This window comes from Vespa velutina, chromosome 18 (genome assembly GCF_912470025.1).
Source record: "Vespa velutina chromosome 18, iVesVel2.1, whole genome shotgun sequence".
Lineage (NCBI taxonomy): Eukaryota > Metazoa > Arthropoda > Insecta > Hymenoptera > Vespidae > Vespa > Vespa velutina.
Window position 1 is genome coordinate 2,595,902 of NC_062205.1, and position 17,500 is coordinate 2,613,401.

General features: G+C 34.0%; 2 protein-coding genes across 7 annotated transcripts in view; one reads left to right on the forward strand and one right to left on the reverse strand.

The window, feature by feature from the left end:
• LOC124955575 (RING finger protein 17) overlaps window positions 1–17,500 on the forward strand; it is a 187,258-nt gene that overhangs the window by 116,312 nt on the left and 53,446 nt on the right. The window lies entirely within an intron of this gene.
• Window positions 2,622–17,500, reverse strand: part of LOC124955458 (ATP-dependent RNA helicase dbp2-like) — a 47,059-nt gene continuing 32,180 nt past the window's right edge. The window contains exon 4 of the mRNA XM_047509923.1: window positions 2,622–4,890. Within this exon, the coding sequence (XP_047365879.1) occupies window positions 4,544–4,890 (347 nt within the window). The 3' untranslated portion in view covers window positions 2,622–4,543. The remainder of the gene's footprint in view (window positions 4,891–17,500) is intronic.

Below are 17,500 nucleotides of genomic sequence, written 5' to 3' on the forward strand. Positions count from 1 at the left end.
AAACTAGAAGAAGGAAAGAAAGAAAAGGCATAATAAAGAAAAAAGAAAACGAAAAAGAAAAAAAGTATGTGAAATTACCCAGGATCGAGAGCGGGATGCAATTTTGATGCGAGATTAGACCGGAGTTCGTGGCCAGTGTTTCTCTATTAATTCGGCGATGTCGATTGGTCGCGTTCCGTGCGTTTGAATTAGATTAAATTTTAATCGAGTGCGGTACTCTCTTTCTCTTTCTCTCTCTCTCTCTCTCTCTCTCTCTCTCTCTCTCTCTCTCTCTCTCTCTGTTTCACAATTTCTCCTGTGTGGGAAAGCTCTGATAAATTGTAACTACGATTGAAACAAACAAGATTCTCTATGTTGGACTCTGTACCATTATTATATTTGTTTGCGAATATAATAAAAATATTGTCAATGGGGAATGATTGAAGGTGATAAGGGGATGAGGAGGTGCAAGGGATGCAAAAGGGGTAGGGAAGTGGTGGGTCAAGTTCCTTCCAACTCTTCAAGCTCCATTAAAATTCTTTCGTCTTTGTTAGAAAGGGACAGAGAGAGAGAGAGAGAGAGAGAGAGAGAGAGCAAGAGTATAATACGTCAAGAGATCCAACGAATAGAAGAAGTTGGATAGAAGAAAAACGTCGAGACTACGTCGTTAATTTTTCCTTCATTAACTGTCTCGCTTTTTTAAAGGGGAAAAAAAAAGAAAAAAAAAAAAAAAAAAAAAAAAAAAAAAGAAAAAAAATTCCAAAGAAAAGGACATCGTCCGTCGACCGCGTGTACCGTCGAGAGAAAAAGAAATAGAAAAAAAAAGAAAAAAAAAGAAAAAAAAAAAAGGAAAGAAAGGAAAACGTAAAAAAAAAAAAAAAGGATTTTCCAAACTAATTATCCTTTCGAGATTTTTTCCTTTAACTCGACTTCGTCTACATCTGTTTTTTTTTTTTTTCTTTTATGATTTCTTCCGCTCATACCATTGTTATCATCAAATATAATGTTTATCTCTCATAATGAATAATCTTCGATTCATTACCAGGATTAAAAGGAAACATTGTATATTATAAATTATTGTTATACATACATACATACATACATACATACATACATACATACATACATATGTACATATATATATGTTTGAATTACGAGAGTATTTTTTATTTTCTTTACAATTTTTTTACAATTAACGTAAGACGTCAACGTAACACATTAAAAATTTGATCAGATAACATCAAAGAGATGAACTCGACTTAAATGCTGACGTACTTAATTATAATGTATAAATAAAAACGAGTCTCGTGAGGAAAGTGGTGGGAGTGAGTGGGATGGATTGGAGGGAAGAAAGGGGGCGTGGTAAAAAAAAAAAAAAAAAAAAAGAAAAGAGAGAGAAAAAGAAAAAGGAACAGTCGAAAAACTAAAAGCAAAAGCTTTGCTCTTTAAATTCTTGAGTCCCATCGTTCGATTAATCCCAAACAATTCTCCCCCACGATGCAACGTTTTCATCTTAACCCTCCACCCCTTTCCCTTCTCTGTCCATCCCTCCCCCTGTTATTCCTACATCTTATCGTATCCTATTCTCCTATCAAACCGATCACCACCAACCACCCAACAAAATTGTTCACGTTTTTCGTGTCGATTGTCTTCGCTTCCTTCTATCGTAGAATACGACCCCGAATGACTTTTGTACAGGTATGTGCCCCGAAAACTATTCTACGTATTATCAGCTGGTTCTCGAATTTTCAAAGGGGTTGAAATTTCTTGTTTTACTCGATAAGAAATGGTTGAAGAGTAGAAAAAGAGAGAAAGAGAGAGAGAGAGAGAGAGAGAGAGGGAGAGAGAGAGAAAGAAAGGATAGAAAAAGCGGAAAAGTTCTTTGAAACTAAGGAGCAATAAGAGAGAGAGAGAGAGAAAGAGAGAGAAAGAGGGAGAGAAAGACTAAATAGACAGAAAAGGGATAAAAGAAGTTCGTGGACAGTAAAAGTCAAGTTTCTCATCCCCCGGATACGATCTCATCAACGTTTAAGAACCGCATTATGGGATTTTCCTGAATCTAAGAATTTTCGTAGCAGCGCTTTCTTAGGATGAAAAAAAAAGAAAAAAAGGGAGGAGAAGGTTAGACTAAAGTGTGGGATGGGCTTGTCGTGGCATAGGGAGGTACAAGACATTTTTTTTATTTCCATTTTGAAACGTCAACGACGACGATTTTCGTTCAATGACGAGCAGGAAAAACGAACGTAGAAATGTTCTCTTTTTTTTTTTTTTTCTTTTTTTTTTTTTCTTCTTTTTCTTCTTCTGCTTCCTCTTCTTTCAGAGACGACGTCTCTTTTCGAAAGTGCGTCGGTCTTTATATAAAAATAAAAAAAAAAAAAAAAATAAAGAAAAAAGAAATAAATGTAAAAAAAAATATACTGAAAGAAATAATGTCGTTGGATAAGATTATTAATGGGAAAAATAAATTGATAATGGAAAAATCGTAAAAGTCTGAGAATAGACGTGAGAAAAAGAGAAAAGAAAAAGAAGAAGAAAAAGTTGCGAGATTATTAAATGTATTAAATTTATCATTCTTAATTTTATCAAAAGCACCAAAGCTTTATCTCGTTTTAATTTTAATACAATTACTTTTTTGACTTGCGCTATCATTAAAATATTTATTTATATGACACGTTAGTCAGCCACACAACAGTTCAACAATGTTTCAATTGATCATACAATAACGACATATATATATATATATATATATATATATATATATATAAAAAAAAAAAAAGGAATAAAGAGAGAGAGAGAGAGAGAAAAAAATGATTGAGATTCGTTATCTTCCGCCCTTCTTATTGTTACGCCCTTTTCACTACGACATTTCCTATCTTATATATATATATATATTTTTTTTTTTTTCTTTAACTTAAGTTCAAATGAATACATTTTTTATTTATACTAAATTGTTTTTTTGTTTCTTTCTTTCTTTTTTTTTCTTTTTTTATTTCTTTTTGTTAACCCTTTAGTTCTCCATTTCTCTCTCTCTCTCTCTCTCTCTCTCTCTCTCTCTCTCTCTCTCTCTCTCTCTCTCTCTCTCTCTCTCTCTCTTTCCATCCACTCTCCCATTTCACGATTTAACTCTACGTCATCTCTATTTATATCTATCATGGAGTACATTAAATAACTATGGCCTTTTTTTCCTATCGAATAATATCAAAAGTTAATCGATTACAACACCACACCGCACATTTGTAACTTTGGCGAATATTACATATTACATATCTATTAATAAACAGGTAAATAATAATAAAACCTATGAACTATTTCAATGAAATATTCTTATAAAACGAATGTTTACGAGAGTCTCTCTCTCTCTCTCTCTCTCTCTCTCTCTCTCTCTCTCTCACTATCTCTATCTATCTCACTCTATTTTATTTACACATTTTAAACTTAATTATCTTACGCGTTTTTTACTCATTCACGTCGTTCGATATTTATTTTTTTTTATTTTTTTATTTTTTTTTTTTTATTTTATTTTTTTTACTTTTTTTTACTTTTTTTACTTAATCATTATAACAACGATGGAAGAATTAATTAATTTCGTTTAGTTTAGAAAAAAGAATATTTTTTTTTACCTTATCTTTTTTTTGTTCCTTTTTTCTCTCTTTTTTTTTTCTTATTTCCTTCCTCCACCCCCCCCCCCGGCCCGCAAAGAAGAGAGTTAATAGTCTTACTTCATTACTTTTTTTCTTTACACGGTACAAAGAATCATCAGGAATAGTTACATATTCTTTTTTTTTATTTTTTTTTCTAAACAGCTGTTCGTCACTTTATTGCAGTTTGCCAAACAAATTTTTCCATTGACTCGAATCCTCTTCTTTTTCCTTTTTCTTTTCTCTTCTTTATCTTTGTCCTTCTTTTTCTTCCTCCTCCTCCTCCTCCTCCTCCTCCTCCTCTTCTTCTTCTTTATTTTACAAAGATATTGGGCCTCCTCCCTCATCCCCTTTGCATTTTATATTTTCACATTTCTCCACACAATCCCTTTGTCCCGACGATCTTCGCAATTCGAAAAATTCTGTTATCAATGTGAAAAAGAGAAAGGAAAGTAAAAAAAAAAAAAAGAAAGAAAGAGACAGATAGATAGATAGAGAGATAGAGAGAGAGAGAGAGAGAGAGAGAGAGAGAAGAGAAAAGAGAAATCTTTCTCGTAATTCTTCGAACTTCTTTCATCTTTAAAAGAGAAAGAAGAAGAAAAGAAAAAAAAAAGGAAAAGAGAGAAAGAAAAATTGAAAAGATAAAAATAAAAAAGAAGAATTCTTCCATCGCGTTTAATTCTCATTCGATCACAAGCTTTTAATATTCATCGATCTCTTGTCTTGACGAAATTTCCAAAAGTTAATGTTCACTATATCAAGAGGAAGAAAAAAGAAAAAAAAAAAAAAGGAAATATCACTATCCATTTATGTTTTTCTTCGAACGAAAATTTCGTTCGTTGATTTCGAAGGATGAAAGAGAGAGAGAGAGAGAGAGAGAGAGAGAGAGAAAAGAAATAGTTTGTTCTCATCCAGAAATCACGGGTTCATTTTCGTTTAACGAAGATATTTTCGAGTAGTTCCTTCGTGATGATGCGATGGGGCCTTGTAGGATCCTCCGTAGGTTTCCCGTACAATCGGCTGTTGATGACGTAAAGCTTCGGACTGAGTTCGCACCTAACGTTGAACCACCAATCGCAAACGAATACGACCTGACTGAATTGCGTCCCATTAGGGCACAAGAATGTTGCCTGTCGGCCGTCAATGTCGCAATAATGCCAAGCTTGGCATCTGGTCTCAACGTCGGCAAAAAACCCTGGATAGGGTTGATCGTCGCAATAGAAATTCGTATACGGCACCTTTCCTAGCACCGGATAATCCGTTCCTGGCCGACCTGTAAAATATTACGACAGGTGTTTTTATCATACGATCAATGATCAATGATCAATTGATATCTTTCAAATGTCTTTGGGGCTTTCATTGTTTCTTGAATCCTCGATAGGCGGGGAAGTAATTTTTATTGGAAGGGAAAAAAAAAAGAAAAAAAAATATATACATTGAGATCGAAAGAATATTAACTCCCTCGACAATTTTAAATCAAATCGATTTCTTTACTTGGATGAAACTACTTTTTTATGATATATAATAAGAGGGGGAAGATTGAGGAGGAGGGAAAATTAATCTCTCTGACGGAGCAAAATTATCGACACGATCGTATCTTCGTAACGACATACAATTATTTCGATCTATACGAAATTCTTATGAGATTGTATATCGTGAAATTGTTTGGTATCGCGTTTGTCGTAAAAAAAAAAAAAAAAAAAAATTATCGAAATGTACGAAATGGGGGAGGGGGGAGGGGGGGGGAAGAAAGATTATGAAACAAGGATAATGATCTATACGCTAATAATTCATGATTCATGGCAATCCATTTTGATTATATCTTCTCCCCCTCCCCCCACTCAGCCCCTACCCTTCACCTCTTCTTTCACCCAGCAAATACCATATTTAATTTTAACCCATGTCCATACATTTATAAATTTCGCAAGTTGGATAAGTCATTGTTTGCTTAGAGAGCTAGCAGACGGAATAAATTGAATTCCGTAGTACGTTGGAAGTTTCATAACATCATTGGAGGAACATCTCTAACTTGCTATAAGATATAACATAGCGAAAGGTCCTATACTACTTCTCTCACTCTTCCTTTCTCTCTCTCTCTCTCTCTCTCTCTCTCTCTCTCTCTCTCTCTCTCTGCCTCTTTCTCTCTCAGTCTCGCTCTCTCTGCTACGTCATAAGAATATTAAATGATACCGAAAAGCTAGCTAGCTCTTCTATCTCTTAATGATAAAAGTCAGAAAAGCTCTCTTGGTATACGCGTTACTCTAATCCCTTTTTACCTCTTTTGAGAGCCCCATACTCGATACTCAAAGAGTATCTCATATATCTCTCTTCGTCTAACTATTCGTCTAAAAGAAAATCTTAAGTCTTGAAGTCGTTTGATTTCAAAAAAATAAATGAAAGAAATATAGAAATGTAATAATTTTATTCCAACAATATTATTACAAAACTATCATTTCGCGTAAATCGTAAATCAAAAGATTCCGAAATCATCTCAATTTATTTATTTATTTATTTATTTATTTATTTATTTATTTATTTATTTATTTATTTATTTATTTAACTTCTTTATAATTGTATGATTAATATTAACATTCATATATCAATAAGATTTTGATTCAAAATAAACATTTCAAAATACACATTACAGTTATATCAAACGAATCGATAATTACTAAATAGAAATAGAGAAAGAGAGAGAGAGAGAGAGAGAGAGAGAGAGAGAAACAGATAAAGTGAAAAAGAGAAAGAGGATCCCATGAGTACTATAAATCAAACATCTATACTTTGGTATAACCTAATTGAAAATGTCAGGTTCTTTTACATAATATATATTTTTTTTTTATTTTGAATTTTCAATTTTATTTCTCTTCCTATTTATCCATTTCGAAAAATTGTCATCTCGAGTTACTCACGCATCATCTCTATCTATCGGTCTATTCATATCACTAGTCCCCGTCTCCATGATTTAGCAGGAATATACTCTAAAGCCTCTCGACTGTTTGCGGATTAGATAGAACAGGAGAAGACGAGAAGCAGAGAGAGAGAGAGACAGAGAGAGACAGAGAGAGAGAGAGAGAGAGAGAGAGAGAGAGAGAAAGAGAGAGATAGACGTATCCTCGCCGATTAATCGGAGGTAATGTTGAGGAAACATCGCTGGAGAGATGCAACCTATGTGCTTTTCTCTTTGTCTCTCTCTCTCTCTCTCTCTCTCTCTGTCCCTCTCTTTATATATATATATATCTCCTGCTTTATCCGACACCTGTATTACCGGCACAAAGCACGACAGTGTCCTGGCCAGGTATCGACGTACATACATACATACATACAACATACATACATACATACATATATACATATATATATATATATACCTACCATGTTGGCTGCCAACTGCACAAGGTAGTCAACACTTAAGTATGTACATACATACATACATACATACATATGTATATACATCTACGTACACGATATTAGACAAAGACGATTGCATATGTGCACTAACATATATGAATAAATAAATATGTATATATATATATATATATATATATATGTATGTATATATTGTACGTAGATATATAATAAAAGAGAAAGAGAGAAAAAGATTTATAAAGAGATTGAGTAAATTGATAACACACTATCAAGGTCGAGAATGTACTCGTAGTATCAAGGAGCTTACTTCCCCATGTTCATGATAATCGTGATCGTGAATGTGATCGTGATCGTGATTGTATTCGTACATCTCTGATACAACTTTGAATTAACTATCGCGTTATATTAGACAAGTCGTCCTGTAATTACATGTCTCTCACCTGACAAAGGTTTAATCATGCTACACCAGTCTGTTCCATACTAATCTTCTCTTTCTCCATTTAATCTAATAAGACGAAATAATGTTTATCCGAGTCAACGTCTCTATCTCTCTATCTTTCTCTCTCTCTCTCTCTCTCTCTCTCTCTCTCTCTCTCTCTCTCTCTCTCTCTCTCTTTCTCTTTCTCTTCATACTCGAACTTCAAACTAACTGTAATCACATTTGTCCACTCAATTAGTTAGTTGAACGTTCTACGATCGAATCATACGTTCGGTCTACCGAAATAATTTTCACCATAATTTTCTCATTTTCATTCTAACTAACCGAGGAGAACTGAACGATATTCATAATTTTTCTCTCTCTGACTCTCTCTCTCTCTCTCTCTCCCTCTCTCTCTCTCTCTCTCTATCTATCTATCTATCTATCTATCTATCTATCTATCTATTTATTTCTTTTCTACCGTAAAAATATCCCATAAAGTAAAATACAACAGTTAGATTGGTGGGTATATTTTAAAGCCTAAATTACTTCTAAGAGAACTCTTCAGTCTCGATTTACCGAGCTGGAATAAATAAATAAATAAACGTCTTGCATATTGAATAAGACTGCATTTTCTTACGAAGACGTAATACTCCTGTTTTACTATTTTGTTTTCTTCCCCTTTCTCTCTCTCTCTCTCTCTCTCTCTCTCTCTCTCTTGCTCTTTATCTATTTATCTATCTTTCTTGCATTGAATGCACAAAGTCTTTCTAACGAGAATACGCGCTTCCATTCGCTCTCTCTCTCTCTCTCTCTCTCTCTCTCTCTCTCTCTCTCTCTTCGTTTCTTCTTATATCGTCATTATTATTGCCGACAATTACGGAGACATTTCTATGTTTTTATATCGCGTTCTTCCCCTTTTTCACGAGACTCGACGACAAAAAAAAAAAGAAAAAAAAAAAGAAAAAAAAAAAAAAAAAAGAGAGAAAGCAAGAAAGAAGCAAACATAAAAGACGCAAAGTTCTGACAGATACTCCCCTTTCTAAGAAAATCTCTATCTAAGTTGTACATATCATTTAATTTTAAATGTTAACAAAGACAATACGCACTTAATATGCGTTTAATTAATTATAAAGAATATCTCGTATTATAGTAATATAAATACTTACTATATACGTTGCGGAATGTGAAACAGTTTCCCACCCCTCCCCTCCCCCCCCCCGCTACCACCTTAAATAGTAATGGCGCGGTAACGTGTACTATTCGAAAGGAGAAAAAAAAAGAACAAAAAAAAAAAGAAAGTCAGTATTCAGATCGTTCGACAACAATGACCTTAAATCGTTAACAATGAATGCATATTCATTGTTGCAACGAGCTTTATGGGGCCAGTTAAGAGGGTGGGATTAATATTTCAGGTATCCTTTTGTTAATATATTTATTTATGTATCTTACCCGAGCTAATTTCGTATAAATTTGTAAGAGAGAGAGAGAGAGAGAGAGAGAGAGAGATTCTCTTAATGACATTCATCAAAACACAGAGTCGTAGCATTTCGGTCGTCGAGAACTTTTCTCTCTCTCTCTCTCTCTCTCTCTCTCTCTCTCTCTCTCTTTCTCTTTCTCTCTCTCTCTCTAGCGAATACACTTACATGGGAGTTTCAGAACTGACATTTCAATGTCGAAGAGAGCTCCTTGACGAATTATAACGAGGGTCGTAGAATTTTGTCTCACCACCGACGACGACGACGACGTTGAGAAAACAGAGAATGATGAGGACGAGGGTAGTATTGCTAAGGGGTAATGGTAGTGGGTTGGGGAGAGGAGGGGGGATAGTGAATGGTAGTAAAGTTGTGCTCCTCGCTAAACAATTTTCCTTCGCTCCAAAGTCTCTCTATTCTATCGTACAAAACGAGTCTTCTCCCTCCCAATCCTCTGCCTATTCCCACTCCCCCCCCCTCCTCTTCCTCCTCAATCCTTCATCCCCATTTCCATTCCCATCCCCTTCCATTTACTTCCACGTTCTCCTCCAGACTCCTTTTCACGTCGATCTTTAATCCGCCATTTAAACGCAAAATATTTTATTATTTACGAACTAATATAAACACGTAATACACACACGCACACAGAGAGAGAGAAAGAGAGAGAGACAGAGAGAGAAAGAGTACAGTATACACGTCTACCGTGTCCCCTCCGTTAAAGTATTTAACGTGTTCTAGAGAATCAATAATTTGAATTTTAGCTACGTTTAAATCACCTCGCATACTGATAAATCACGATCATACATACGTATATACGAAACTTTAGAATTTATTAGTTTGCATTTAGAGCTTGTTATTAATAACGATTATTTGTATAATTAACTAAGATACGTGCAAATTAATTTCAAATTCTTTTGAAAAACTTTCGATGAAGATTAAAAGAAAAACAAAATAAAACGAAAAAAGATATTTCTCATCATCGACGTCGAATCTTTGTCATCTTCTCTCTCTCTCTCTCTCTCTCTCTCTCTCTCTCTCTCTCTCTCTCTCTTTCTCTCGAGACGACGAGAACTCGATAATTCGTGACACCGAACGAGCCACTGTGCTACTGTAGTTTGTTTCAGAACATCGTTCAGCGATGTTGTCCGGATCACAATAACATCCACCTGTCTATCCATCCATCGTCCATTCTTCTCTATCTATTTATATATATATATATATATATATATATATATATATATATATCTTTCTCTCTCTCACTCTCTATCTCAATGTCTCTCTCTTTCTTTCTGCAACAACGATTTCTCGAATCTCATTGGACAACGTGGATAGTTCCATACGAGATACATCGTAGCTAATTTCACCGGTCTAGAGATAGAGTACACCGTTGTATGTACATCTACCAAAGATAGAATTAACGTGATAGAAAAGATAGAAAGAGAAAGAGAAAGAGAGAGAGAGAACGAGACAGTTTACTAGATGGGCAAGTGTACCAAAGATATATATATATATATATATATATATATATATATATGCATATAAAGAGAGAGAGAAAGAGAGAGGGAAGATGTACGCGTGATCACGAACTCGTCTGGATCGCACACCTACCATCCATACAGAATTCACAACTTCCACACCCGACACCTTTGCCCGATCTATTTTACCTCCGGAAGAGAGTATTCGTCCTCCCTTGTTATACATATTTCCGTCCGGAATAAAAGCTTACTGTCCGTCCATCTTTCTTTCTCCTCTTTCCTTCATTCCCTTTCTGTCTTTCTCTCTTTCTCTAATAAACGAACTATATATTATAATTTTTAATCGTAATTATAATTTGTCATCGAAGCTGTTAATGGTGTGTCATCGTGACACAATGTTATCGTGTTCTATTCGCTAATTCCCTAATTATGTTTAAAAAAAAAAAGAAACAGAGAGAGAGAGAGAGAGAGAGAGAGGAGGGGTGGGGGGGGGGGGGTGGGGGGGGTAATTTCTATACCGACGAAGAAATCAATGTTGGAACGCCATCGTCATCCTTCCTTTTTACGCTACTTTACGATTTGATTCTTTTTTACGACATCAATCTTCCAAGATTCTTTTTTTATTTTTTTTTGTTTTGTTTTGTTTATTCCTCCTCCTCCTCTTCTTCTCTTTTTCTTCTTCTTCTTCTTCTTCTTCTTCTTCTTTTTCTTCTTGTAAAATAATGGTCAATCTATTTCACGAGCGTTCAGGAACACTGGCAAAAGTTTTAACTTGAAAGAATAATGAATGGCAGCGCGTTCCTGTTCTTCTTTCTCCTTTTTTTTCTTCTTTTTTTTCCATCCCTTTCTCCCTCTCTCTCTCTCTCTCTCTCTGTCTGTCTGTCTGTCTGTCTGTCTGTCTGTCTGTCTGTCTGTCTGTCTGTCTGTCTGTCTATTTTTTCTTTTCTTTTATCCTCAAAGGTTGAGACCTACCTAAAGGTTGAGATCGCGAGAAAGACGAAACATCTCTTTTTCTTTTTCTTTTTCTTTTTTTTCTTTCTTTCTTTCTTTCTTTCGCGCAACATACACAAGAGAAGGAAATTCCTTTTATCATTTCTTTTTTATCCTTACTTTCTTTCTTTCATTTTTTCTTTTTGTTTCTTTTTTTTTTTTGCCCCTTCACGACGTATCTTCGAATTAATTATAAATATTTTGCGTTGGTGGTGAAGAAATAAACTGACGAGAGAGAAAAAGGAAAAAAGAAAAAAACAAGAAAAGAAAAAAAAAAAAGAAAAAAAAAGGAATAGAAAAGAACGAAGAAAGAGAAAGGAAAAAAAGAAATAAACTTCCTCTTATGCCTTAGATAATATTTTCCATTCGTTTTACGTTTATTAGGAAGAATTCTATCTTTTGTTTTAATATTGAAAAGAGGAAAAAGGAAAACGACAAAGGAAAAGAAAAAGAAAAAAAAGAAGGACTGTACGGAACGAGTCAACGATTAAGTTAAACTAATTCACCTTACTTTCGTTGTTTATCGATGGACATTAATGACGACGGTGATAAATAACATTGATGGTTTTTCTTTCTTTCTTTCGTTTTATTTATTTTTTTTTCCTTCTCCTTCTTCTTCTTCTTTTATATGTACGAGTACTATATGCCGAAACTTACGAAACTTCTGGTGCGGACGAATTGCTTCTTTAGAGTACCTTTTTCTCTCTCTCTCTCTCTCTCTCTCTCTCTCTCTCTCTCTCTCTCTCTCTCTCTGTCTGTCTCTCTTTCTGTTAACTTGCTAAGCTCAGAAAATCTTGGTAGGTCGCCAAACCGTAAAATTCTCGAAAGAAAAAGAAAAATCGCTGAGTTCACATGGTTCCCTTAAAGCAATAGGGAAAAAAGTATTTTCCTAGATTTTACCTCTGTTCGTTTCCCTCGGTTAGTAGGGGTAGAATTTTGTTAAAGGATTCTTAAAAATTTAAGGAAAATAAAAGCACAAAGCCGGTTCACAAATAATTCTCAAAAAAAAAAAAAAAAGTTGAGAATTTTCTATAAAAAAAAAAAAAAAAAAAAAAAAAAAAAAAAAAAGAAAAAGAAAGAAGAAAGAAGAAAAAAAATCCACAATTAAATACACCAGTAATTTCACGCCGTACGTACGCGCATCCGAGTACATACGTACTTCTACGTACATACATTGAGTACATAATTACGTACTTAGTTATATAGAAAAAAGAATTCTAAATGATTACTACGATCTATCATTTATTATCGAAACTTCGAAGAAATCAACGTTATAGAATTATTTCTCAATATTTCTTAAAATACAAAAGAACATCCTTTCAATCGTTAAGGGAATTTATATACTTTTGATCGATCCTAAACTAAAACTTAAACGATCATTTCGATTTAGAAATTAATTTCCTTTCTCGTTTAAATGTGAATAATGAGATATAGCATTAGACAGTATTAAACTAACGGTTGAATAATTTTAGTTCTAGTTGGTTGCTTTAGACCAGATTCGCTCGATCGAATTGTCGTCCCACGTGAAAATCTCTCCTCCTGCATCGAGCACGATGAGTGAGTGAATAGAGAGAGAGAGAGAGAGAGAGAGAGAGAGAGAGAGAGAGAGAGAGAGGACGTACTTTAACTCACATCGTTATTATGATGACGATGTGTTTGCGAGAAAGAAAAGAAAAGGAAAGAAAAGAAAAGTGAGGGAAAAACAAGAAAAAAACAAACAAACAAAGAGAGAAAAAGGAAATAAAAAATAAGGAAAAAACAAAAAAAAAAAAAACCCCTCCCGGTATCGAATGCAAACGATCTAAACGTATTTATACTAAATTATAAATTTCTATTGGATATAAAATAATAATAGCGCGTAAAAAATTACAAAATTATAAATTAAAAAAATTACAAATGACAAATAGCACATTACTCGTTCGATCTCGTTTAAATTCCCTTCCCTGTCGTCAGATATTACCTGAACAAAATGACAGACGCAGAAAGTTAGAAAGAAAGAAAGAAAGAAAGAAAGAAATTAATGAAAAAAGGAAAAGAGAGGAAGCTAAAGAAAGTCAGAGCCTGTAAAAAGAAAAAGAAAAGAAAAAAAAGAAAAAAAAAAAAAGAAAAGAAAGGAAAAAAAAAAGAAGTTAGAAGAAGAAGGAGAAAGAGGAAAATGAGGAGGAGGAGAAGGAAGAGAAGGATTAACCATCCTCCCAGTTTAACACTAGATTTACAACAGCATTATTCTCGAAATATCTATACTCTATTCTAAGCGAACTAACCTTCGAGCTTTTGCCAAACGAAAGATGAAGAAACTCTATTCACTACCTCACACACCCTCTCTCTCTCTTTCTCTCTTTATATATATATATATATATATATATATATATATATACCTTCAATTCCGTTTTACGTTCTAGTCTGCCTTCGCTCGACTCGTAAAGTCAGCAAGAGTTTCTCTCGCCGTCACGATTTACCTTTTTCCTTCTTTTATTCTCGATGTAACACGCACATACATACATAAACAAACACGTTGCTTTAATTCGAAGCATCTGCCAACCATCTCTCTCTCTCTCTCTCTCTCTCTCTTTCTCTAGGTGTATCTCTATCTTTTTCTCTCTATCGCTATCGTTCTCTTTCATTTCTTTTTCTAACTTTGTCTCCTCTCTCTCTCTCTCTCTCTCTCTCTCTCTCTCTCTCTCTCTCTCTCTCTTTTTCTCACACTCTTTCATCTCACTTTATTTCTTTTCTCGTTGTCGTGCGTTATAAAACGACGTGTGCAAAGGAGTCTCGTATAAACTTTACTTTTATGTTTTTAGAAAAATGAAGAGAATGGAATAAGGGATGTGGGAGAAAGAAGGACTAAAAGAAAGAGAATAAAGAGAAACGTTTCAAGCCGAAGGAAGGAGGGAAAGCTTACATTTCCTCATTTTCTGGTTTTATATCTTTCTCTCTCTCTCTCTCTCTCTATCTCTCTTCCTCTCCTTTTCTTTCTCTTTTTCCTTACATTCCTCCCTTAAACTTTTTCTACCAACCCTTTCTCTCCCATTCTGGAATTTTGCCCAACCATCTCTCTCCTATCCCCGTAATCGTCGAGATTCTCTTCTCAAGTATTTTTCATCGTTTTGCCTTCGTCAGATTACAGGATGTGCTAGGAAAAACTCAAGTTAATCTTTCTTATACTTTTGTCTCATTGTTTAAAGATAAGTAAGTCTCCTTAAGAACTTATAATGAAAGAATTGAAAGAACGAGAAGAAGGAGAAAAGATGAAATTAAAAATAACAAACAAAAAGGAAGATGAATGAAAGAACGAAATGAGGGAATGGAAGAAATGAAAAAAGAAAAAAAAAAGGAAAGAAGGAAAAAGAAAAGAAAACAAAACAAATCAAAACGACAATGAAACCGTGTCTCACGAAATCCGAGTAACGGGAGTAGGTTAAGTACTTAAGACTATTCTCGACAAATACTTCATCCTAAATTCTATTTGTTTTAATTCCTTGACACGACGAATAAATACAATCATTGACAAATCTATCGAGAATATCTACTTTTAGACCTTTAACCACGAACGTACCGAAAGTAATCGTGTTTATTCTTCTTTTTCTTTCTCGTTTGAACACCCTTATTTTCGTATTAAAAAAAAAAAAAAAAAAAAAAAAAAAAAAAAAAAAAAAAAAAAAAAATACCCCGATCGATGTAGTTAAGAATTTAAATCGATCAAATTTTTCGTCGGTGCGTAGTTATTTATTTATTTATTTATTTTTATTTAATATACTCTTTCGTATTTCCAAAATTTAATGCACGAAGGATATTTCAAGCGGTAGAATTTTATCAAAAAAAAAAAAAAAAAAGAAAAAAAAAATTCAGCGGGATATTTAGGTTTTAAACATATTTTTGTATTTTTTTTTGTATTTTTTTTTTATTTTTTTTTATTTTTTTAATGTGTAACACGTCTATACATTAGACACACGTTCACCTATATTACATTTTATTATTCGTCGAAATAAAAGAGAAGATCTATCGTATATTTTCGAAGTATGTGTAGACATACACACACGTGTATGCACGCACGCAAATATCTACACATATATAAACACAGACAGACATTTTCACTGATGAAAAAGAACATTTGCGAAACGTGACCGATGTATGTACGTCCATCGTTTTTTTTTTATACTCGCGCGTTCTAATGCGACCGGGTTACTACGGGGTCCGATCGACGACGAGACATTTTCTTCCGAAAGGTCGACGTACGAGTTCAACAAAATGGGTTACCCCCCGCCTCCGCCCGCCCAAAAAAAGAAGAGTACGAAAAAGAGATACCGTGGAAGAGGTGGAAGTGGGGAGGGAGAGGAGGAAGAGGAGACGAGGAAGGGTAAGAGGAGTACTCTAATTCTACGTTCTGACATGTCAGAAGGCAAATAAAGCAAAATATAATAAACGAGGTAAAACCAAACGAAAACGAAACCAAACGTTAACGAAATGAAACGAAATGAGAAGAAGCTAGATGAAACGTTACGAAATGGAAACATTGAGAGAGGTGATAAGAGAAAAGGGGATGATAAGAGGAAAAGAGAAAGGAGAAAAAGTACTAGAGGGAGACGACAACAGAGATAAAAATAGAGAGATAGAGAGAGAGAGAGAGAGAGAGAAAAAAGAGAGAAAAAAAAATGAAAATTTCTTACGGTACTCTCGCGGAACGTACGCATTACCGTCGACTTCCGTGTGATATAAAGTTAACTGAAGTTCTTCAACGAGAGGAAAGGGAACGAGCGTTGGGAGAGCACAGGGGCAGGGGTTGGGGCCAGGGGGTGGCAAGCTTTTAACGACTCAGCATATATCCAAGACTCGAACTCTTTGACGAGAGGAAGAAGTTACATATATACGTGGATAGATACATACATACATACATACGTACATACGTACATACGTACATACATACATAATGTGCTGGTGTTGTTGCAGTTGCTGCAATTGCCGCTGCAACAAAGAGAAAGAGTAATATATACTTTTGTACATTGTGCAGCATTAGAAATTGCTTTTATCATAATATTTGAGAGACATTCGTTTTGTTATCCGTACGATCGTGTCTGTAAGAAATAATGAACGATTAAATAAATAAATAAATAAATATCTGGATTATGTTTCGAACTTTCGAAAGGATAGCGAGTAGAATCGAATATCTATTGGGGATATACTAGTGAATATTTATCTTCGTTCTATCTGGGGAATTTTTTCTTTTTCTTTTTTCTTTTTTTTTTTTTTTTTTTTTTTTGTCAGATAAACAAAAAATAAACAAAGACAAAAGTCTTCAAATCAATCGACTTTAATTGGAATAATATCTTGGGTCGAATTATAAATTTGCAATTTTCTTTTTTTTTTTTTTTTTTTTTTTTTTTTTTTTTTTTTCTTTCTTTTTCTCTCCTTTTTTATCTTTTTATCAATTGCAACAAATATCTATTCGAAATATTGATTATCTATTCCTTCTGTCTTTTTCTTCTTTCTTTCTTTTTTTTTCTCTTTTTTTTGTTTTTTTGTTTTTCTTTTTTTTTTCCTCTAAGCAAAGATTTTTTTGGATAAATAAAAGGTTGGATTATCGAACGATAGTCAAGAATCTTCAATGTTTTTCTTTCACGTTATACCGAGTGTCTTTTAAATAGCTCTCGAAAGAGAAAAATGCTCGAATTTGTTTAAATCCTTCTCATCGTTCTCTTGAAAATACGAAAAATCGGCTAAACGTTGCCATTCCACTCTTGGCAATGATATATAATAAACGCAAGCGTGAATTTTTTAAAACGCTCGTATTTACGTTTTAGTTCGAATAAATCATCATCATCATCATCATCATCATCATCATCATCCTCTCGAAAGACATTCCTAAACTCTATTGTTCTACAACGCGTCGTGAAACTCTTGTTTTCTACCTACGACATTTTTCTACCATTGACGTTTTATACACACACACATACACACATACATACATAGATATATGCAGAAACACATAGGAAAAATGTTCAATGTGCAAACTCCATTATATATAAATATATATATCGGAATTTTCCCCTATTCGAAGGGTTTCAAAAACCCTTTGGAAGAACGCGTTTTATGATCGATCGATCGATCGAGATCTATCGAGGGAATAGAATGTAGTAAAGTTTTTGAGTACCTAAGTAC